This window comes from Pongo pygmaeus, chromosome 17, assembly GCF_028885625.2.
Source record: "Pongo pygmaeus isolate AG05252 chromosome 17, NHGRI_mPonPyg2-v2.0_pri, whole genome shotgun sequence".
NCBI classification, from domain to species: Eukaryota; Metazoa; Chordata; class Mammalia; order Primates; family Hominidae; genus Pongo; species Pongo pygmaeus.
Window position 1 is genome coordinate 46,331,942 of NC_072390.2, and position 17,673 is coordinate 46,349,614.

Consider the following 17,673-nt stretch of genomic DNA (forward strand, 5'->3'; position numbering starts at 1 on the left):
AGTCTCCTGAGTAGCTAGGATTACAGGCGTGTACCACCACACCCTATAATTTTTGTATTTTTAGTAGAGATGGGGTTTCACCATATTCATCATCTTCATCATATGGTGTCTGCTTTCTAGGATATTTAGGGTTAATGTGCTGTACTTTGGTGGTCTCCCCCCAAAAATCAATCATATTCACCATCTTCATCAGCCATATTGGTCAGGCTGGTCTCGAACTCCTGACCTTAAGTGATCCGCCCACCTCAGCCTCCCAAAGTGCTGGGATTATAGGTGTGAGCCACTGCGCCCAGCCTTGCTTCTAATAGTGGTTCTGAAGCTACTGAATGACTACCAAATAAAGTTCAAACTTTAACCTGGTATTCAAAACTCCTCACCATATATAAGCTTTACATTTCAAAGGTTTCTTCCTCTTTACTTCTTTTACAAAAATTTTACAGTGTGGCTGAACTAACTACATTCAGTTTATGTTCTCTAATCTGTAAATCTTTACAAATTAAATATATACAGCCACTCTCTGGAATAATACCCACTACTCTCTTGCATATCCCTCCCTTGATATTCAAATGCTAAAATCTTTTTTTTTTTTTTTTTGTTTGAGACAGAGCCTTGCTCTGTTACCCAAGCTGGAGGACAACGGTATAATCATGCCTCTCTGAAGCCTTGACTTCCTGGGCTCAAGATAATCTCCTGCCTCAGCCTCCCAAGTTATTCCTAGTTAATTTTGTAAAAATGACAATGGAGGTATCAAAAGAAAATATTCTGTTGAACAAAATATAGGTCATAGATCCGGGATGAGCCAGTTAGCTTTGATTTCTTCAGTGATCATCTATTGTAACACCATCATAATCATCTCTTCTGTAAATATGTACTGTTTTTCATACATTCTTGTGGGGCAAGGTGGAACACTAGGGAAAAGGTGAAACAAAACAATTTTCTTAAAAAAGGATGACTGAGACATCCAGGCAGGTTGTCTTCATACACAAATGACGCCCTATTTTAATACATGGTACCTGTTAATTTCATTATCATGTGATAGCTCTGTCCACAGTACTTAATCGTATCAAACAATTGAGAAGTTTACAGAGAGAAGCAACCAAAAAATGTGTGCCATTAAATTTTATTTTTCCATTTTTGGGTACCTAGAACTTACAGTTCTATTTGAGACAATTTCAGATATAAATATCCTGCGTAATCTGGAAAGGAGTAATTTCTTAACGTTAGTAAATATCAAAATGTTTATCTGAATATGTGCATATACATTGAACATAGATGTTAAATTTTATAATACTAACCGTATTTTTGGCTGCTTTTTCACACTTTCATAGTAAAACAAAAAGTTAATTTCATGGACACCTTCTTCATCAGGCCCACGTAACCACATTGGCAGCTGCACTGAGGCTCCGGGTAGAAGAACAGTGTCAGGAAGGGGAACAGGAATCACCTCTGGTTGACTTCCTGTGCCAATCCCAAAGTCTACAGAAGCAGCTGATGATATGAGTGCTGTACACACAGAGGTAGCATCTGTCACAACAGTCTTGTAAGCACTACAATTCTCAGAAGCTGAGGGACTTAGTGGTGTTAGAACAGCAGTATTACCACCAAAAGTAAAGAACTCTGGACGTTTAGAAACAACCTTCAATCCAGTAAGTGGACATTTGCTGACATTGACAAATTCTACATATGCTTTTCGGATTTCTCCACAGAGAAGCCCTGTAGGAAAATGTATAAAGAACACCTGCATTGGAGGGAAAAAATATTATTATTTGTCTGTGAAAAGTTTTGAACCTCAAATGAATAACACTTTAAGATGCTTTTTTTTTTTTTTTTTTTTTACTAAAGGTTTACAAGTATTTCATTAATTCTTTGGTATCTCCCTGAATATGTGGCAGTTAATGACTCCATTTTAGAAAATATGATGAGACAGAAGAATGTTACTCTGCCATTCAGTAGTGATTCTAGACTTATGAATTAAAGGTATACCATCAGTACACAAGAGGGCTAACACGTCAAAACTTTCACAACTTGGTAGATTATGGACCAGAAAAGTTGAAAATAATTTAACATGGCTATATGAAGTAAATATCAGTTTTATAACCCTTATAACTGTCAACTAAAGAAGCAGCTCAACTACTTATGTCTATATCATCAAGATGAAAAGATATGCTAGATTTACCATGGGTTTTAAAGTGAAAGAATGGGCAGATCTATGATTCCATATCCATAATTTTAAAATCCAAAAAACTCCAACCTCAGGCTTTTAGAAACTCATGTGGGGGCAAAACCTGACCTAATAGAGGCTTTTTATAGTCTTTCCCATTTAGTGTGATATTAATATAGTTCATGCAAGAAATATTAATGTGTTTGATTACTAGGTGCTGCCACAAAGCAATGGGGTTTACATAACTTCACACACACACTTCTAAAAAAATTTTTTAAATTGATTTCCAACACACATGTGGCCTCAATATTTCAGATGAGGGATTGTGGACTTGTGCTTAAAGAGATGGAAATTTGGGCGAATGAAATCATACAGTAAGTTATCTGCAGTTAAAAGATCTTTAAGTATACTGGCTGGGCACAGTGGCTGATGCCTGTAATCCCAACACTTTGGGAGGCCAGAGTTGGTGGATCCCAGAGTTGGTGGATCCCTTGAGCTCAGGAGTTCAAAACCAGCCTGGGCAACATGGTGAAACCCTGTTTCTACCAAAACTACAAAAAATGAGCCACACATCTGTGGTTCCAGCTATTGGGGAGGCTGTGGTGGGAGGACTGCTTGAGCCCAGGAAGCAGAGGTTGCAGTGAGCCAAGATCGTGCCACTGCACTCCAGCCTGGGTGACAGAGTGAGACCACATCTCAAAAAACAAACAAACAAACAAAAAACAGATATTTAAATGTCACAACTACACTAACATCTAAGCAAGCAGGAAGATAAAGGTAACAATATGAGTGAAATGTTCTAATAAAGTTATAGCTGGCAGTCACTTCATGAAATTCCAGTGAAAATATGTTTTTGAATCTAAATGTGAGTGGGACTTCATTATGGCCATATTCTTAAAAAGAAAAAAAATCAGATGAAATTTGGGGACATTAGAAGCTTTAAAAATAAATGAGAAAACAAGGGATTAATGTAGAAATCCCGCACATAGATTTAATAGGATAAAAAAATAAGCTAGACATAGCATTATACTGAAGACACTGACTCTCTGTACTGATTAGTCAGTGTCAAGCTTATAGTCGAGCTAAAACTTGTGGAGGAATTATTAATTTTGTTATTACATCCAACACAGCTGCATTAATAAAAAGTGAAATAGAGTATTTAGTGTGTAAAAACACACTAAAATACATACAGACACCTAGATACCATCAAGAAGGTTACAGCATTGGTAAAATGGTAACAGTGATAGAACACATAAAAGACCAGTGGTACCAACTATGTATAGGATCACATGTACCTTCAGAACACAGGTTTACTAAATATACTATTTTGACTCTTTAAGAAGAACAAGGCTGGGGGCAGTGGCTCACGCCTGTAATCCCAGCACTTTGGGAGGTGGGCAGATCACGAGGTCAGGAGTTTGAGACCAGCCTGACCAACATGGTGAAGCCCCGTCTCTACTAAAAATGCAAAAATTAGCCAGGCATGGTGGTGCGCACCTGTAATCCCAGCTACTCAGGAGGCTGAGGCAAGAGAATTACTTGAACCTGGGAGGTGGAGGTTGCAGTGAGCCAAGGTTGCGCCACTTGCACTCCAGCCTGGGTGACAGAGCAAGACTCCGTCTCAAAAAAAAAAAAAAGAACAAGTACATTTAGCCTTTACTTCAAATGCTCAGTTGCTGAAAGTCCTTTTAAATCGTTGATATTTGTGATAGCGTCAAATATAAATGGAAAACAAGACCAAGAACTCACTACCTCACTTCTAATTTATCCTAAAGATATACATGTATGAGTACAAAATGACATGCTTAGGATTATTCATTGTGGCTTTGCCTGTAACAGAAAATGACTAGACACAAATCAAATGGTCTAGTTGAATGATACATACATATAATAGTGCTTGTACAGTAAGAAATTAAAGGAGTTTGCTCTTTTCTCTGCTTCTCTACATGTTAAAATTATTCCTAACAGAAACAATTGTATTTAAAAAAAGATTTAGGGGGAAAGATTTCTAATCCACATAGCTCACTGTTTTGAGTTCAGTATGCTATACACATAGTAGTATGCAAATGACTCTTATTTTTATCTTCTCTCAATGAGCTACAGTAACTTTCATTCTCACCCTTGTTTGATAAATATATATTGTTACAGATTATTTCATCATACAGTATAGATGGGTAACTACTTCTACTATTCCCTTAAACATCTCAAATTCCATAAAATATTTCTGACATATTAGGCACAGGAATATTCTATTAATTTTTTCACTAGTTTTCATGTCTTCCATTGTCTGTCCAAATATAATAAGTGGTCTATTAGCTGACTTCCATCATAATCATACTACCTTGTTGAACTAACCAACTTCCCTATTCTCTTACTAGAAAATACTGAGTGATGTTTATGGAACTGAACATCAGTGGCTTTAGGCTTTCTATAATGCCCATCATATTCTCCTTTCAAGAGTCACTATCTATTCCCAAACTTGTTCACATAAATTAAGTATTGTGTAAACTGCTTTCATCTGTAGCTGAAAGTATAGCTTTTATCTGTAGATTAAAATCTAGACATACACAGTGTTTAGATTACTTGACAAACTGTCTAGATTCTCACTCTGAAGAAACCAAAACTGGAAACTTAAAGTGCAACTTATGGATGTAGTTTAATGCATGAAACAAGATGAAACTCCTACCAGGAAACCCATACCAGCACTCATAGAAAAGGTCTCTGCTATAAACCTACCCCCCTAGAAATGGTGAATAAATGTACATCAGTATGTTTTAAATTAAGGTAAAATGTTTAGGGTATGGATCTACTGATTTTTTTGTTTTTCACTTTACAAATTTTGTTTCATCAACCAAACACCATTTTTGTTATGTAGAATAAGAGGCCCTCTGCTCTAAAATACCCTCTTCAAGAACTGCCTCTATAACAAAATTTTTCTAAAATTGTGATATGCAAGAAGCAAAGTTAAATACAGACCTAGCAATATCAAAAACCAGATGAATGTAAATATAAAGACTGTTAAGTTCAACAGAGTTAAAAATCCAAGAAGATATCTGGTTTAAGCTTCCTTCCTAAGTGAAAAAACTTTCACTTAGAAAATGAAGGCCAGATAATTAGGGATGAGGCTTAAACAATGTAAAAGTAAACCTCTATTCATAGGAATATGTTATTTGAGAAGCACTGCATTTAAAAACCATCTGTACATTTAACAATCTTAATAACTGAAGAATATTTAAATGATATGGCTTATTGAAAATCATAGGTGCTGGGCACGGTTGCTCATGCCTATAATCGCAGCACTTTGGGAAGCAGAGGTGGGTGGATCGCTTGAGCTTAGGAGTTTGAGACCAGCCTGGGCATCGTAGTGAAACCCGTCCCTACAAAAAAACACAAAAAAATTAGCGAGGTGTGGTGGCATCCACCTGTAGTCCCAGCTATTCAGGAAGAACACTTGAGTCCAGGAAGCCAAGGCTGCAGTGATCAGAGATCATACCACACACTTCAGCCTGGGTGACAGAGCGATCCTGTCTCCAGAAAAAAAAAAGAGGGGGGGGGGGGTGGGGGAGGAGAGAAAAAAATCATAAGCTAGCAGCTAGCAGAATCATTAAAAACAGTATATTTTGGTGTCTTACACTGATTTATTTTGACTACATAGATCAGAATCTTCCCATCTGAAAGTAAGCTCTAACAAATTTTTACATATGTAATTCCAAACAAAATGTTCATTTGTTCAAGACTTTTAAACAATAATGGTGAATAGCCCTAAAATAACATTTGAATCCTGACTCATTTCAATTCATCATCAGCTTTTTAACTCCTAGGCTTTACCAATGCAATTCTAATCAAAATTATTATTGTGGGAACTTGAAAAGCTTGGACGAAAATGCCACAAGCATTAAGAAAAATGAAGAAAAATTAAAGATTATAAAAGGGACTTGGCTTGCCAGATTTTAAAAAAAATGATAAAGCAACAGTATAGTACTGACACAGAAAGAAATAAGGAAATATTATCAAACATATAGGCTGCATCTAAAAGAGAACCTGGTATGGATACTTTCAGAATATTAATATAATAGAAAGATGGCATAATGAGTTGCCCACATTCTATTAATGGTACTGGAACTAAAAAACAAAGTTTGAGCCTTATCTCTTGACAACCAGAAACTGGCACATGGGTAAGTCCATAAGTTTTTTTTATTGCCCTACAAAATTCTTTACAGGCATCACAATTAAGCAAGGGTTAAATGCGGACAGAATATGGGTAGTTCAGCAATACCCACCTCTCAGCACACACCACCCATCACCATTTTCATGAGTATGTTACCTATGTCACCACTACACGTATAGGATTACTACCATAAAAATCATCCAGTAAGAAGAAAGGAAATAACATCCAATTAAAAGAGTTCCCAGCACTTTGGGAGGCCAAGGTGGGCGGATCACAAAGTCAGGAGATTGAGACCATCCTGGCTAACACAGTGAAACCCCGTCTCTACTAAAAATACAAAAAATTAGCCGGTGCATGCTGGCACCTGTAGTCCCAGCTACTCAGGAGAATGAGGCAGGAGAATTGCTTGAACCTGGGAGACAGAGGTTGCAGTGAGCCGAGATCCTGCCACTGCACTTCAGCCTGGGTGACAGAGCAAGACTAGGTCTCAAAAAAAAAAAAAAAAAAAAAAAAAAGAGTATAAGCAGGCAATCATATGGACACATGGAGGGGAAAAAAATCATACGGACAAAAAACACTGATCAACCCTATCAGTTATCAGAGAAATGTAAATAAAAACATCATTTTTCAATCTGATTTGCAAACATTAAAAAACAAAAACTGATGTTATCCAGAATGGCACAGATGTGAGGCAACAGGCACTCTCACGCTGAAGAAAAGTGCAATTTACTATAGCTTTGCTGAAGGTTATTTTGTAGTGTATTGCAAAATTTAAAATTTATATATCTCTCCACCCAGTAATTCCATTTTTAAAGTTTAGTCAAATCTAGAACATGGACCAAATATATACATGATATTTACTGCAGAATTGTCTGTATTGATGAAAAACTAGAAGTAAACCCATTAAGAGCAAGAAAATATATTACAGTATATCCAAATAAAAGAATACCATATGTAACGGTTAAAAAGAAGACTGAGTTAAGCCGTTAAGGACAAAAAGCAAGTACAGGATAAAACATGTGTAGTATGATTGCATCTATAATTATTAAAACTATATATAAGTGCACAATGCAAAGTCTGGAAAGATAAACAGCAATTTGGTATCACTGGCACTTTTGGAGGTATGTTGCTATCCTTGTAAACCCTCTACTAGAATAACTTGAGGATGTGGGAGGAAGGGCCTTTTTCACCCTTACATTACAATGACCCTACCACCTTTGCCCTGCTCCTCAGGTATAAGCCTGATCCAAAGTGGGACACATCTTTCTTCTAGAAACTTGAAATCTGAAGTGGCTCAAAGACTGAAAGTTGCTGGACTAGGGTTATATCAAAAGCAATGCTTTCTAGAGGCTTAAAAACATTTGCTCTTAAACTCCCTGGAGCTTCTGCCACTTCTTGTTCTATAATACTTTAGTATTATACTAAAGTATTACAGAACATATTATAATACTTTATTATAATGTTATTATAATATGTTCTATAAAATATAAAAATATATATTTATATTATATATTATACAATATATATGTTCTATAAAATATTATAATACTTTAGTATTACAGAACAAGATCCTTCAACTAAATAATACATTTCTCTTTCTCTGGCTATACTACCTAGCAACAGTTTCTATCTTTTGCAACTTTTAATTTGTATGGTATAAAAGTAGGATAGGAAGAAGGTAAAAATAAGAAGGTGAAGAAATACTGCTTTTTATTCAGATGCTTCTATATTGCTTAAGTTTTTTTATAAGCATTCATTCACAAATTATTTTTTATAACTTATGAAAAAGAGTCACTCATTTTTAAAATCCAGAGTGGTTTTTTTTAGAAGTATTTTTCCCAATTTCTATTAATATTTTGAGGGTTATATTTTATAGCCTGGCTATGACTTAATGGCAATTTGCATGATTGCCTTACATTGTGAATTAAATATATTTAACACTAGCTTAATAATAATTTAAAAGTATAGTTCAATGTAATATCAAAAACCTCAGAGCCTAAAATTAATTTACCCGAAATATTTGCTCATATAGATAAATTAAGTCCATGAAATTTTAAAAAGTGAAATACCTCCAACAGTGGCATTTCTTCTGTGATTATGGGATCTAAACGTCGATCAGGGCCATATTTAACAGATGTTTTCTCTTCTTTTGTGTTGTTAAGTCGAGGACCTTGAATTTCTAAATCCTGCTTCCCTCGAACTGACATACTCAAGGAATATTTTCCTGAAATAAAAAATAATCAATGCCCTAAAATAATTTGGTATGTTAACTGACATCAATTTAACTTGAATATGTGAATATTGTAAGTTTCAGATTATTTCTAGAAAAATCCTAGACAATTTTGATTAACATGATTAATCAAAGAATTTAGTATATTTTCATTCCACGTTTAACACCAACTAAGGTATGCTACTTAATTTCTCACTTGGTTTTAGATTTACTTTGCAAAAAAAGACTACACATTACTCAATAAGAAGCCCTCTGAAATCTGTATTTAACCATGTGCCTATTAACTAACAAAACCTGAGAGTAACTATCTTAGGTCCAACAATTTAATTTAGGCCATGAGAACGGGTATCTATTCACAAAGAAAAGAAGTGGAAAACAATGAAAAGGTCAACTTTTTACTTTTACTGATATTCAAATATATACACTAATTTGAATTATGTCTGGAATATAAATAACTGAATCTTCTCAAGAGACTGCACAAAGAAAATTAAATAGTTTTCTCAAAATTAAACTTATTTAATATTCATGTGAAATTTTTCCCAAAAGCCTCCATGTAGTGCATGTATGTGTGAAAAAATAGTGCATGTATGTGTGAAAAAAGCTAGAGTATACAACTATCTTTCTTGCAGGACTACTTAAAGCCTTTAATGTGCTGAAGGTCACTGTAATAATCTCAAGCCAGATATAAAATGTATTGATTCCCACACTTCATGTGACCCAAATCCTTATTAGCATTTTACATAATAATGAGCTACACTAAATCACGAAAACTCTGCTTAGAAGATAGGATTTTAACAGTTAATTCAGAGTCTCTTCCCATTAATATTATACAATAACATATAAAGTATTTTAATGCATATATTTGGTGCCTTAAATAAAACAACTACCTATATTTTACTGACAACCATAAATTTGTGTACTAGATTAAGATCCTGGTTACATACAAGTGGGAAAAGAAAGGAGATTCAAAAAGCTCTTAATATCCAGTTATCTTGCTTTAAAAATGCAATAAATTAGCATTTTAAAATTATAAATAATTTAAATTATAAATGATATAAATTATAAATAAACCTTGTCTGGTACTTGTCAACCAAAAAATACAAATACAGTACTAAAATGCAGAATACCTTACTCAATTTTAGTGCAAATTTTTTTCTTTAGTAAAATGTTTTTAGTTTCTATGGATTCATTTCACTTATTTTTCTTAAATGGTGTACTGAATTATCCTAGATACTCAGGCAAGTATATTTAATTGAAAGTTAAAAGAACCAACAAATTTTCCAAGTGTTTCCACTTTCTCAATGTTAATAATCAGCTTTTGTAAATGTTAAATTCATGTTTGTCAAGACTATTCAACTTAATTTGTTGTAAAATAAGACATATCTATTTAAATGAGCCAGAAGTAGGAAGTTTCATGGTAAACTCCCTCTCCTAGCATCTTTTTAACTTAAACTCAAATAACTACATACAGTAATTACATGGTAATGTTAAATCTTGAAGGGTTCCCTGAGTTTAAGAAACAAAGAAAACTATGTTAAATGCACATATCGTGTAGTTTTACTCTTCAAAAATGTGTAGAATATACTGTATAGTGGACCAAGAATATCAGATTAACACTAAAGCCCTACTCTTTCTTTCAAGACAGAATATACAACTTAAGGTATTTAATATCCAGTGATGTGAAAACATAGGTCTTTAATTTGTTCCATGTTTTATAAAAAGTAAATATTCAAAAAATAGAACATATTAAGATGGTTTTTATATTGGCAGCAGACAATCAATGGTTAGAATTTATTTGGTTAGAATTTACTAAATTTGGATCAGTAACAGAAAAAAATACATACAGTCTAAAAATTAACAAAAGAAAATATATCAGAAGGGAATCAAGTTGTTTATTTTTGATGCTAGAGATGATGTTAGAGGTTAAAATAATCTAAATTTGTCATTCTTACATCTGGCTAAATGTCTTTACTTAACAATACATTAAACCTATTTAGAAAATACCTCATTTTTGTTCATTTTATTCTATGGAATGATTTAAGAAAGTTTTCTAATTGTTTACCAATGCTATAGCCTTTACCTGTGTGACATCCGGGAAGAACACCAATGCCATCTACTGTCATAGAGCCCTGAATAGTGCCAAGATTATAAACAACTCCCAGAATATGCAGCTCCCCTATGTGATGGGGAAAGAGCTTTAGTCTTGCCTGTGGAGATATTTAAGTCACTCTTATTATGCTTTCATAATATCTTAAATAGCACAATACCTAATTCCATAATGTTGCAAAAACATAAACTCATGACCTGAACTTTTAAAATGCCAATTAATTTATGAAAAGCATCTTCTTCAAAAGAAAATCTCTAAATTTAACAATTATAGGCCTAAACCCTCAATAATAACTTTTCATAAAAAGCATATCAAGAAGAAAGCAACAGGCTTCTCAGGAAACTAACAAATCAAAGACCACTGCAAACCACCAATTTCCTCCTGAGCAATTCCTATTTCCTAATCTTCCAAATTTTAGTTCTTAAGAAAACTAGAATATAAAATAAACTGAATAAAGATTATTTAAAAATTTGTTTTCACCTTACTTTCAGAAAGGCATAAAGCAGAGAAATAATAAAATAATTACCACTTTTGATTCTTCGCCATTAATTAAGAATTCTGAAATAACTTCAGTTCCAATCATTTCAGGTTCACTTGTAATCTAAAAAATAAATTTCATAAATTATACATTCTAATGAACAAAGTATCAGATTACTAACACTCCTATATATCAATACTTCAAAACAATAACACTAAAGTCTGCATTTACTTGGTTTTTACCACATGCTAAGCTCTACACAAAGTGTTTTTATTTCCACACCTAGAGTATACCCAGGCTGCAGTAGGCACTCAATATATATTTTTTTCATTTTGTTCAGTCCAACTCAACTGAGAAGGATAAGCAATCGGTTCAAAGATGCCACTATCCACACGCCTGTAATCCAAGCTACTCAAGAGGCTGAGGCAGGAGAACCGCTTGAACCCGGGAGGTGGAGGTTGCAGTGAGTCAAGATGGTGCCACTGCACTCCAGCCTGGGTGACAGAGCGAGACTCTGTTTCAAAACAGGGGAGCATATCAAAGATGCCGCCACCAAGATAATAAAACCCTGAGAGAAAATACCTAGCTGCTCATAGTCAACAATGGCCAAATGGTCATTTAATTTAATCTTACAATAACAGCAAATTTCTTCTTTTGCTCTGACCAGCCTCTTTTTCAAAATTGGTCAATCACATAGAAAAGGTAATGGTGGGCTAAGCATGATAAAGAAAGACAGGTAGACAATAAGAGCAGTGGGAGAGAGGGGAAAAAGGCCTGTTTCCCCCAAAGCAATGACATTTCTCTGGTCATGTAGCAAAGCAGAGCTAATTGGCTCATACTGGAGATAAACCTGATCCTCATAAACACTATTATATACTTTTACCATGACATTATTTAGCACAAGAAACAAAAAACTCCCTACATTCCAGTTCAGTATCTTAGTCCATCACCATCTTAGTCCATTTTCTTCATTTCTTAGTCATGAAAAAATCCAAAGAGTTTGAAATTTATAGAAAAATATTATTTTAAGAAATACTTCATCATACAAATGAAAATATTTACTTTAAACCTCCTTTAAAATCTCCCATATTGAACAGACTAATACACTTAAAAAGCTAATAAATCTTTTTAAAAAACGTTTCCAAGTTTAACTGCTCATACTCTTCTAATGAGTATTCCAGGCACCCAAAAGACTAGAAAAATTGCAGAAGTTGCTAAAATTCAAGTCAGAATACAGCCTGGGAAATCTTATTCAAATTATTAACAATGAATATAAATAATACAAAATATCTTCAACAAATTTAACCAGCAAGACTTATTTATTTAATTTTATTGTTTGTTTACTTGTTTTATGGTTTTTTTTGAGACAAGATCTTGCTCTGTCTTCCAGGCTGGAGTACAATGGCATGACCTCAGCTCACTGCAGCATGTTCCCAGACTCAAGCAATCCTCCCACCTCAGCCTCCCAGGTAGCTGGGACTATAGATGTGTACCACCACATCTGGCTAATTTTTAAATTTTTGTAGAGATGGGGGTTTCACTGTGTTGCCTAAGCTAGAGCAAGACTTAAAATAAGGCAATCTTGAAAAAATCAAAACACTTGAGCACCAAAATGCTGGGGTATTTCCCAGTTCCAAAATCCTTTTTTTTTTTTTTTTTTGCCACATTATTAAAGCATTTAGCAAGGGAGTATAAAAAAAGCAAGTTATATAATAGATACTGGTGAATAAACTAATAAATTAAAGTTATTTCATTTATAGTCAGGTGGGTATTAATAAAGAAACTATTTGGCCACATCATTTCTGCTTCAAAATTAAGTATCTTAGATACATAAAGGACTTATTAGACATGGAAATGAAAAGAAAAAAATATAAATGAAGTTTCGAATAGGCAATTCACAAAAGAGGAAAAACAAAGAGTTTCAACTTTACCAGCAATCAATGACATGGAAAATAAAACAGTTAAGATGGCATTTTAAAAATATCAAATCAACAAAGTTTTTAAGTAATACTGCTTACTGTCATAAAGATGAGACACCCAAACCCATATGCTGCTTAGTAAGAAGCTCATTGGTATGAACTTTTATGAAACCAGCAGGGCACTACAATACTTTTCCCTAAAATCTTCACTTCATGCCCTAGAATCTTCCCCACAAAAATAATCTAAAGGTAAAAAGCCATGCACAAAAAAGTGCACCGCGTATTGCCGTGACAGTCAACAAATGGAAACTTGCCAAAAAAACTATCAAAGATAGTAAAATAGCTTATGAATCACCCATGTGATGGCATATTATGCAAAAATAAAATATTAAGACACTTTGATATCAGAATATGCCTATAAAACAACACAGAATATAAAAAGCAACATACACAGTATGAAGGAATCCCAAATATGTGGGAAAAACATACAAATGAAAATAACTGGAAGGCCGGGCACGGTGGCTCATGCCTGTAATCCCAGTACTTTGGGAGGCTGAGGCGGGAGGATCACGAGGTCAGGGCAGGAGTTCAAGACCAGCTTGGACAACATGGCGAAACCCCGTCCCTACCAAAAATACAAAAATTAGCTGGGCATGGTGGGTAAGCCTGTAATCCCAGCTACTCAGGAAGCTGAGGCAGGAGAATCGCTTGAACCTGGGAGGCAGACGTTGCAGTGAGCCGAGATTGTGCCATTGCACTCCAGCCTGGGCAACAGCGCGAGACTCTGTCTCAAAAAAAAAAAAAAAAAAAAAAAAAAAGAAAAACAAAATGACTGGAAAGATACACAGCAAAATGTTAAAGTGGTTATTTCTAAATATTATGAAGACAGATGGTTTCACTTCTATTCCTTATGTTTTTCTGTATTTTCAATTTTCAAAAATAAGTACATATCATAATTTTTATAACTAAGGAAAAATAAACCAAAAAGAAGTATAGCTCACTGAACAGAGTACACTGAAATGTTACTACAGCATTTGTTAGGCTGTAACTGAAACATAATTACAAATACCTTTTAATAACTTACTAGTTGTTTAACTTCTTCATTATCCTTTCCACTGAAATCTTTAGGATGAAACTTCCAAAGCAATGACAAATCAGTCAACAAAAGTGGAACTTTCAAAGGGTTTCTAAAAGCCACTTCCACTGTAATTGGTTCTATTAAAAAAAAGGCCTAAATTAATAACTTTAATAAACATCACACCTCATTCTCAGCTTCGATTTTCTAAGTGCATCTTGCTTTCATAGCTCTGCATTTCTGCCTAGACTGTCCTTTATTACCTTATAAATGTTCACGTATTCAGGATTCAGTTGTAATACTACATTACCTCCTTGAAAAGACTTCCCCAATTTCTCTGTACTAAAGAATGCCATTCCCTCTTCTATATTCCAACATCACATTGCAAATAGTTGTAGAAGAGTCCCCCTTGTCTGGTTTTATAAATGCAGCTCAGTAAATTATGAGTTCCTAATTTATTTTTGCCTCCCCAGCACTAATTATGTGTGCCAAACAACAAATTATCTTCATCATGCTGTAAGCAAAACAAATAAAAAAAAGAAATAAAAATCCAAGTATATCACCTGCTACAACTGCAAGTGGAAATCTTGAATTATCTGAGTAACTGTTCAAACAGTATTGTGTGGGATGAAAATTGGATGGAATTACTCCTTTGTTAACCACAGAAACAACTTGTTCCTCAAGTTCTCGCCACTGCTGAGAGGATTCAGAATCATATTCTTGATCAAGACTTACATGAGTAGCTGCTTGTTTTTCACCTAAAAAAAATTTGTAACAACACGTTTATGAAGACTTGCCCTCAAATAAAACATATTTTAAATAGATATAAGGTACAGAAATAAAAAAATATATATATACATTCACTCTTGCCTATTTCTAATTCTGAGTGAAAAATATCCTCTCATTAATCCTAGCTTATCTGGATTTTGCTTATAATAATGATGTTCTTTTCCTCCTGACTCTGAAAGAATGTATTTTCCCTAGTGTCCACAAGCAATTTTTATATAAAACATTTCAAATATACAGAAAAGGCATGGAGACTAATATAACAAATATTTGTATACTAAAATTTAACAAATGTCAACTTTCGCCTATGATCCCAAATATTTTTTATAAAACAAACATCACAGGTAGAGTCAATGTCCTCTCTGCACCACCCCCAATCTTATTACTCTCCTTCGCCCCGACTGGCATCACTTCTTCTCAGAGGTATTCCAAAGTTAAAGTGTATCATTTTCATCCACGATCTTACCACATAAGTATATTTTAAAAATGCATAAAATTAGTTTTTATGTTTGAAACTTGTACTGTAATTGACTCTTCACTCAGCATCAAGTTGTGGGAAATGTAGAATTAGCATGAATTCTCATGTACTGCAGCATGAATCCATTACGTGAATATACAAAAGTATATCAATTAATCCTCTATTAGGAACTCTATTTCTTTCACTCTTGCTATTACAAACAATGCTACTATGAATATGACAATTTTTTAAAAAAAATACTAAATCATATCTCAAGGAGAAACATATTGATTAAATTCAAATAAAAGAATGTTTAGAATGACAAAGTTTAACAGCCATCAAGAGCTTTAAAATATATGCATTTATATAAAATATATTTGTATAGATTTAGGGGGTACAAGTAATGTTTTGTTATATAGACATATTTTCCTGGTGGCAAAGTCTGGGCTTTTAGTGTAGCCATAACCCAAATAGTATACATTGTACCCATAAGTAATTTCTCATCCTTCACTCCCTACCCTCCCAAGTCTCAATGTCTATGTGTACACATTATTTAGCTCCAACCCCAGTTATCAATGGGAGCATGTAGTATTTGACTGTTTCTGAGTTATTTAATGTAAGATAATGAAGAGCTTAATATATTTATACTTTTGTTCCATTATTGCCATCCTAGGGCTCAATCCTAAAGAAATCATCCTGCATTCTAAAGAAAGTCTTACAAGAACAGCAGAACATTGGTAACTGTTCTCTACCTCTATGTACATTTGAAAATTTCCATAAGACATTTAAAAAACAAATTTTATCTACAAAGATGTCCATCACAATACGTTTTGTTTTTTGTTTTTTTGTTTTTTTTTTTTTGAGACAGTCTTGCTGGAGTGCAGTGGCGAGATCTCGGCTACTGCAACCTCCGCCTCCTGGGTTCAAGTGATTCTCCTGATTCAGCCTCCTGAGTAGCTGGGACTACAGGCCCGTGCCACCACACCCAGCTAGTTTTTTGTATTTTTAGTAGAGACAGGGTTTCACCATGTTGGCCAGGATGGTCTCAATCTCTTGACGTCATGATCTGCCCGTCTCGGCCTCCCAAAGTGCTGGGATTACAGGTGTGAGCCACCACACCCGGCCACAATATAATTTTATATAAGCAAAAGATGGAAACAGTATATATATATCAAGTGGATGTTAAAGTACTTTATAAGCACTGAATAGAATATCTTACTAACATTAAAAGTTTATGAAGATTATATAATAACAAAAGCATTCTTTATGTGAGAAAAGCTGTCGTAATTACAACTGTTTTGTTTTCATTCTTTTTAGTTTTTAAAGCTGGAAAGAAAAACACCAAAATAGTAGTTATCTTCAGGTGCAGGACAGAAGAAGTAATAGAGAGCTATTCATTTTCTCTCTTTTTTTTTTTGAGACAAAAGTTTCACTCTGTCGCCCAGGCTGGAGTTCGGTGTCATGCATGATCTCAGCTCACTGCAACCTCCACCTCCCGGGTTCACGCCATTCTCTTATCTCACCCTCTTGAGTTGCTGGGACTACAAGCATGTGCCACCATGCCCAGCTAATTTTTTGTATTTTTAGTACAGACGGGGTTTCACCATGTGAGCCAGGATGGTCTCGATCTCCTGACCTCGTGATCTGCCGGTCTCAGCCTCCCAAAGTGCTGGGATTACAGGCACGAGCCAACCGCGCCCAGCTGAGCTATTAATTTTCAAATATTCAACCACACATTGTTTTTTAAATGGAGAAAGGAAAAGAAGTTTTTTAAAGTTGTCATTAGGTAATTAGGCTAAATAAAACTTTACTAACCGTCTGCTGGTCGTCTGTCATGGCCAAAAAAAACCCGTGTTGCTGAACTGTTAATATATGGTAAAGGAAGCTGTGGCAAAGGACCATCTGGTGACAGCTGACTTACACTCTGAGAGAAATATAAAAGGGAAAAAAAGAAGCAGTTTTTGTGAAAATTGTATTTTTATTTGTTTCCTCGTTTCTTAATACACAAGGCATTAAAAATATGTTAAGCAAGAATATTAAGATATACAATTACTAGTTTTATTTCACATATCGGTCATAAAATTTTACAACTCAGAAGCACTTCAGATATTTATTTTGTCTCAAAAGAATCTTACTGAAGTTACTCAGCTAATTACCTGGATGTTAAATATGCAAAACTTATTTTAGTAAGCGTTTTACTTCTTATGACTCATTATAGCATCCTATCTGCCAAAATTCTAACCCATATAATTTCAAATTAATAAAGTCTAGACCCTAAGGGTAGTTATTTTC

General features: G+C 34.4%; 1 protein-coding gene across 2 annotated transcripts in view; it reads right to left on the reverse strand.

Annotated features, from left to right (window-relative positions):
* TRAPPC8 (trafficking protein particle complex subunit 8) overlaps positions 1–17,673 on the reverse strand; it is a 113,619-nt gene that overhangs the window by 26,262 nt on the left and 69,684 nt on the right. For both annotated transcript variants that reach the window (XM_054460307.2, XM_054460306.2), the window contains exons 14-20: positions 17,197–17,305; positions 14,702–14,896; positions 14,148–14,278; positions 11,193–11,267; positions 10,640–10,766; positions 8,399–8,553; positions 1,296–1,738 (exon numbers count right to left, since the gene is read on the reverse strand). In XM_054460307.2, coding sequence (XP_054316282.2) covers positions 1,296–1,738; positions 8,399–8,553; positions 10,640–10,766; positions 11,193–11,267; positions 14,148–14,278; positions 14,702–14,896; positions 17,197–17,305 — 1,235 coding nt within the window. The remainder of the gene's footprint in view (positions 1–1,295; positions 1,739–8,398; positions 8,554–10,639; positions 10,767–11,192; positions 11,268–14,147; positions 14,279–14,701; positions 14,897–17,196; positions 17,306–17,673) is intronic.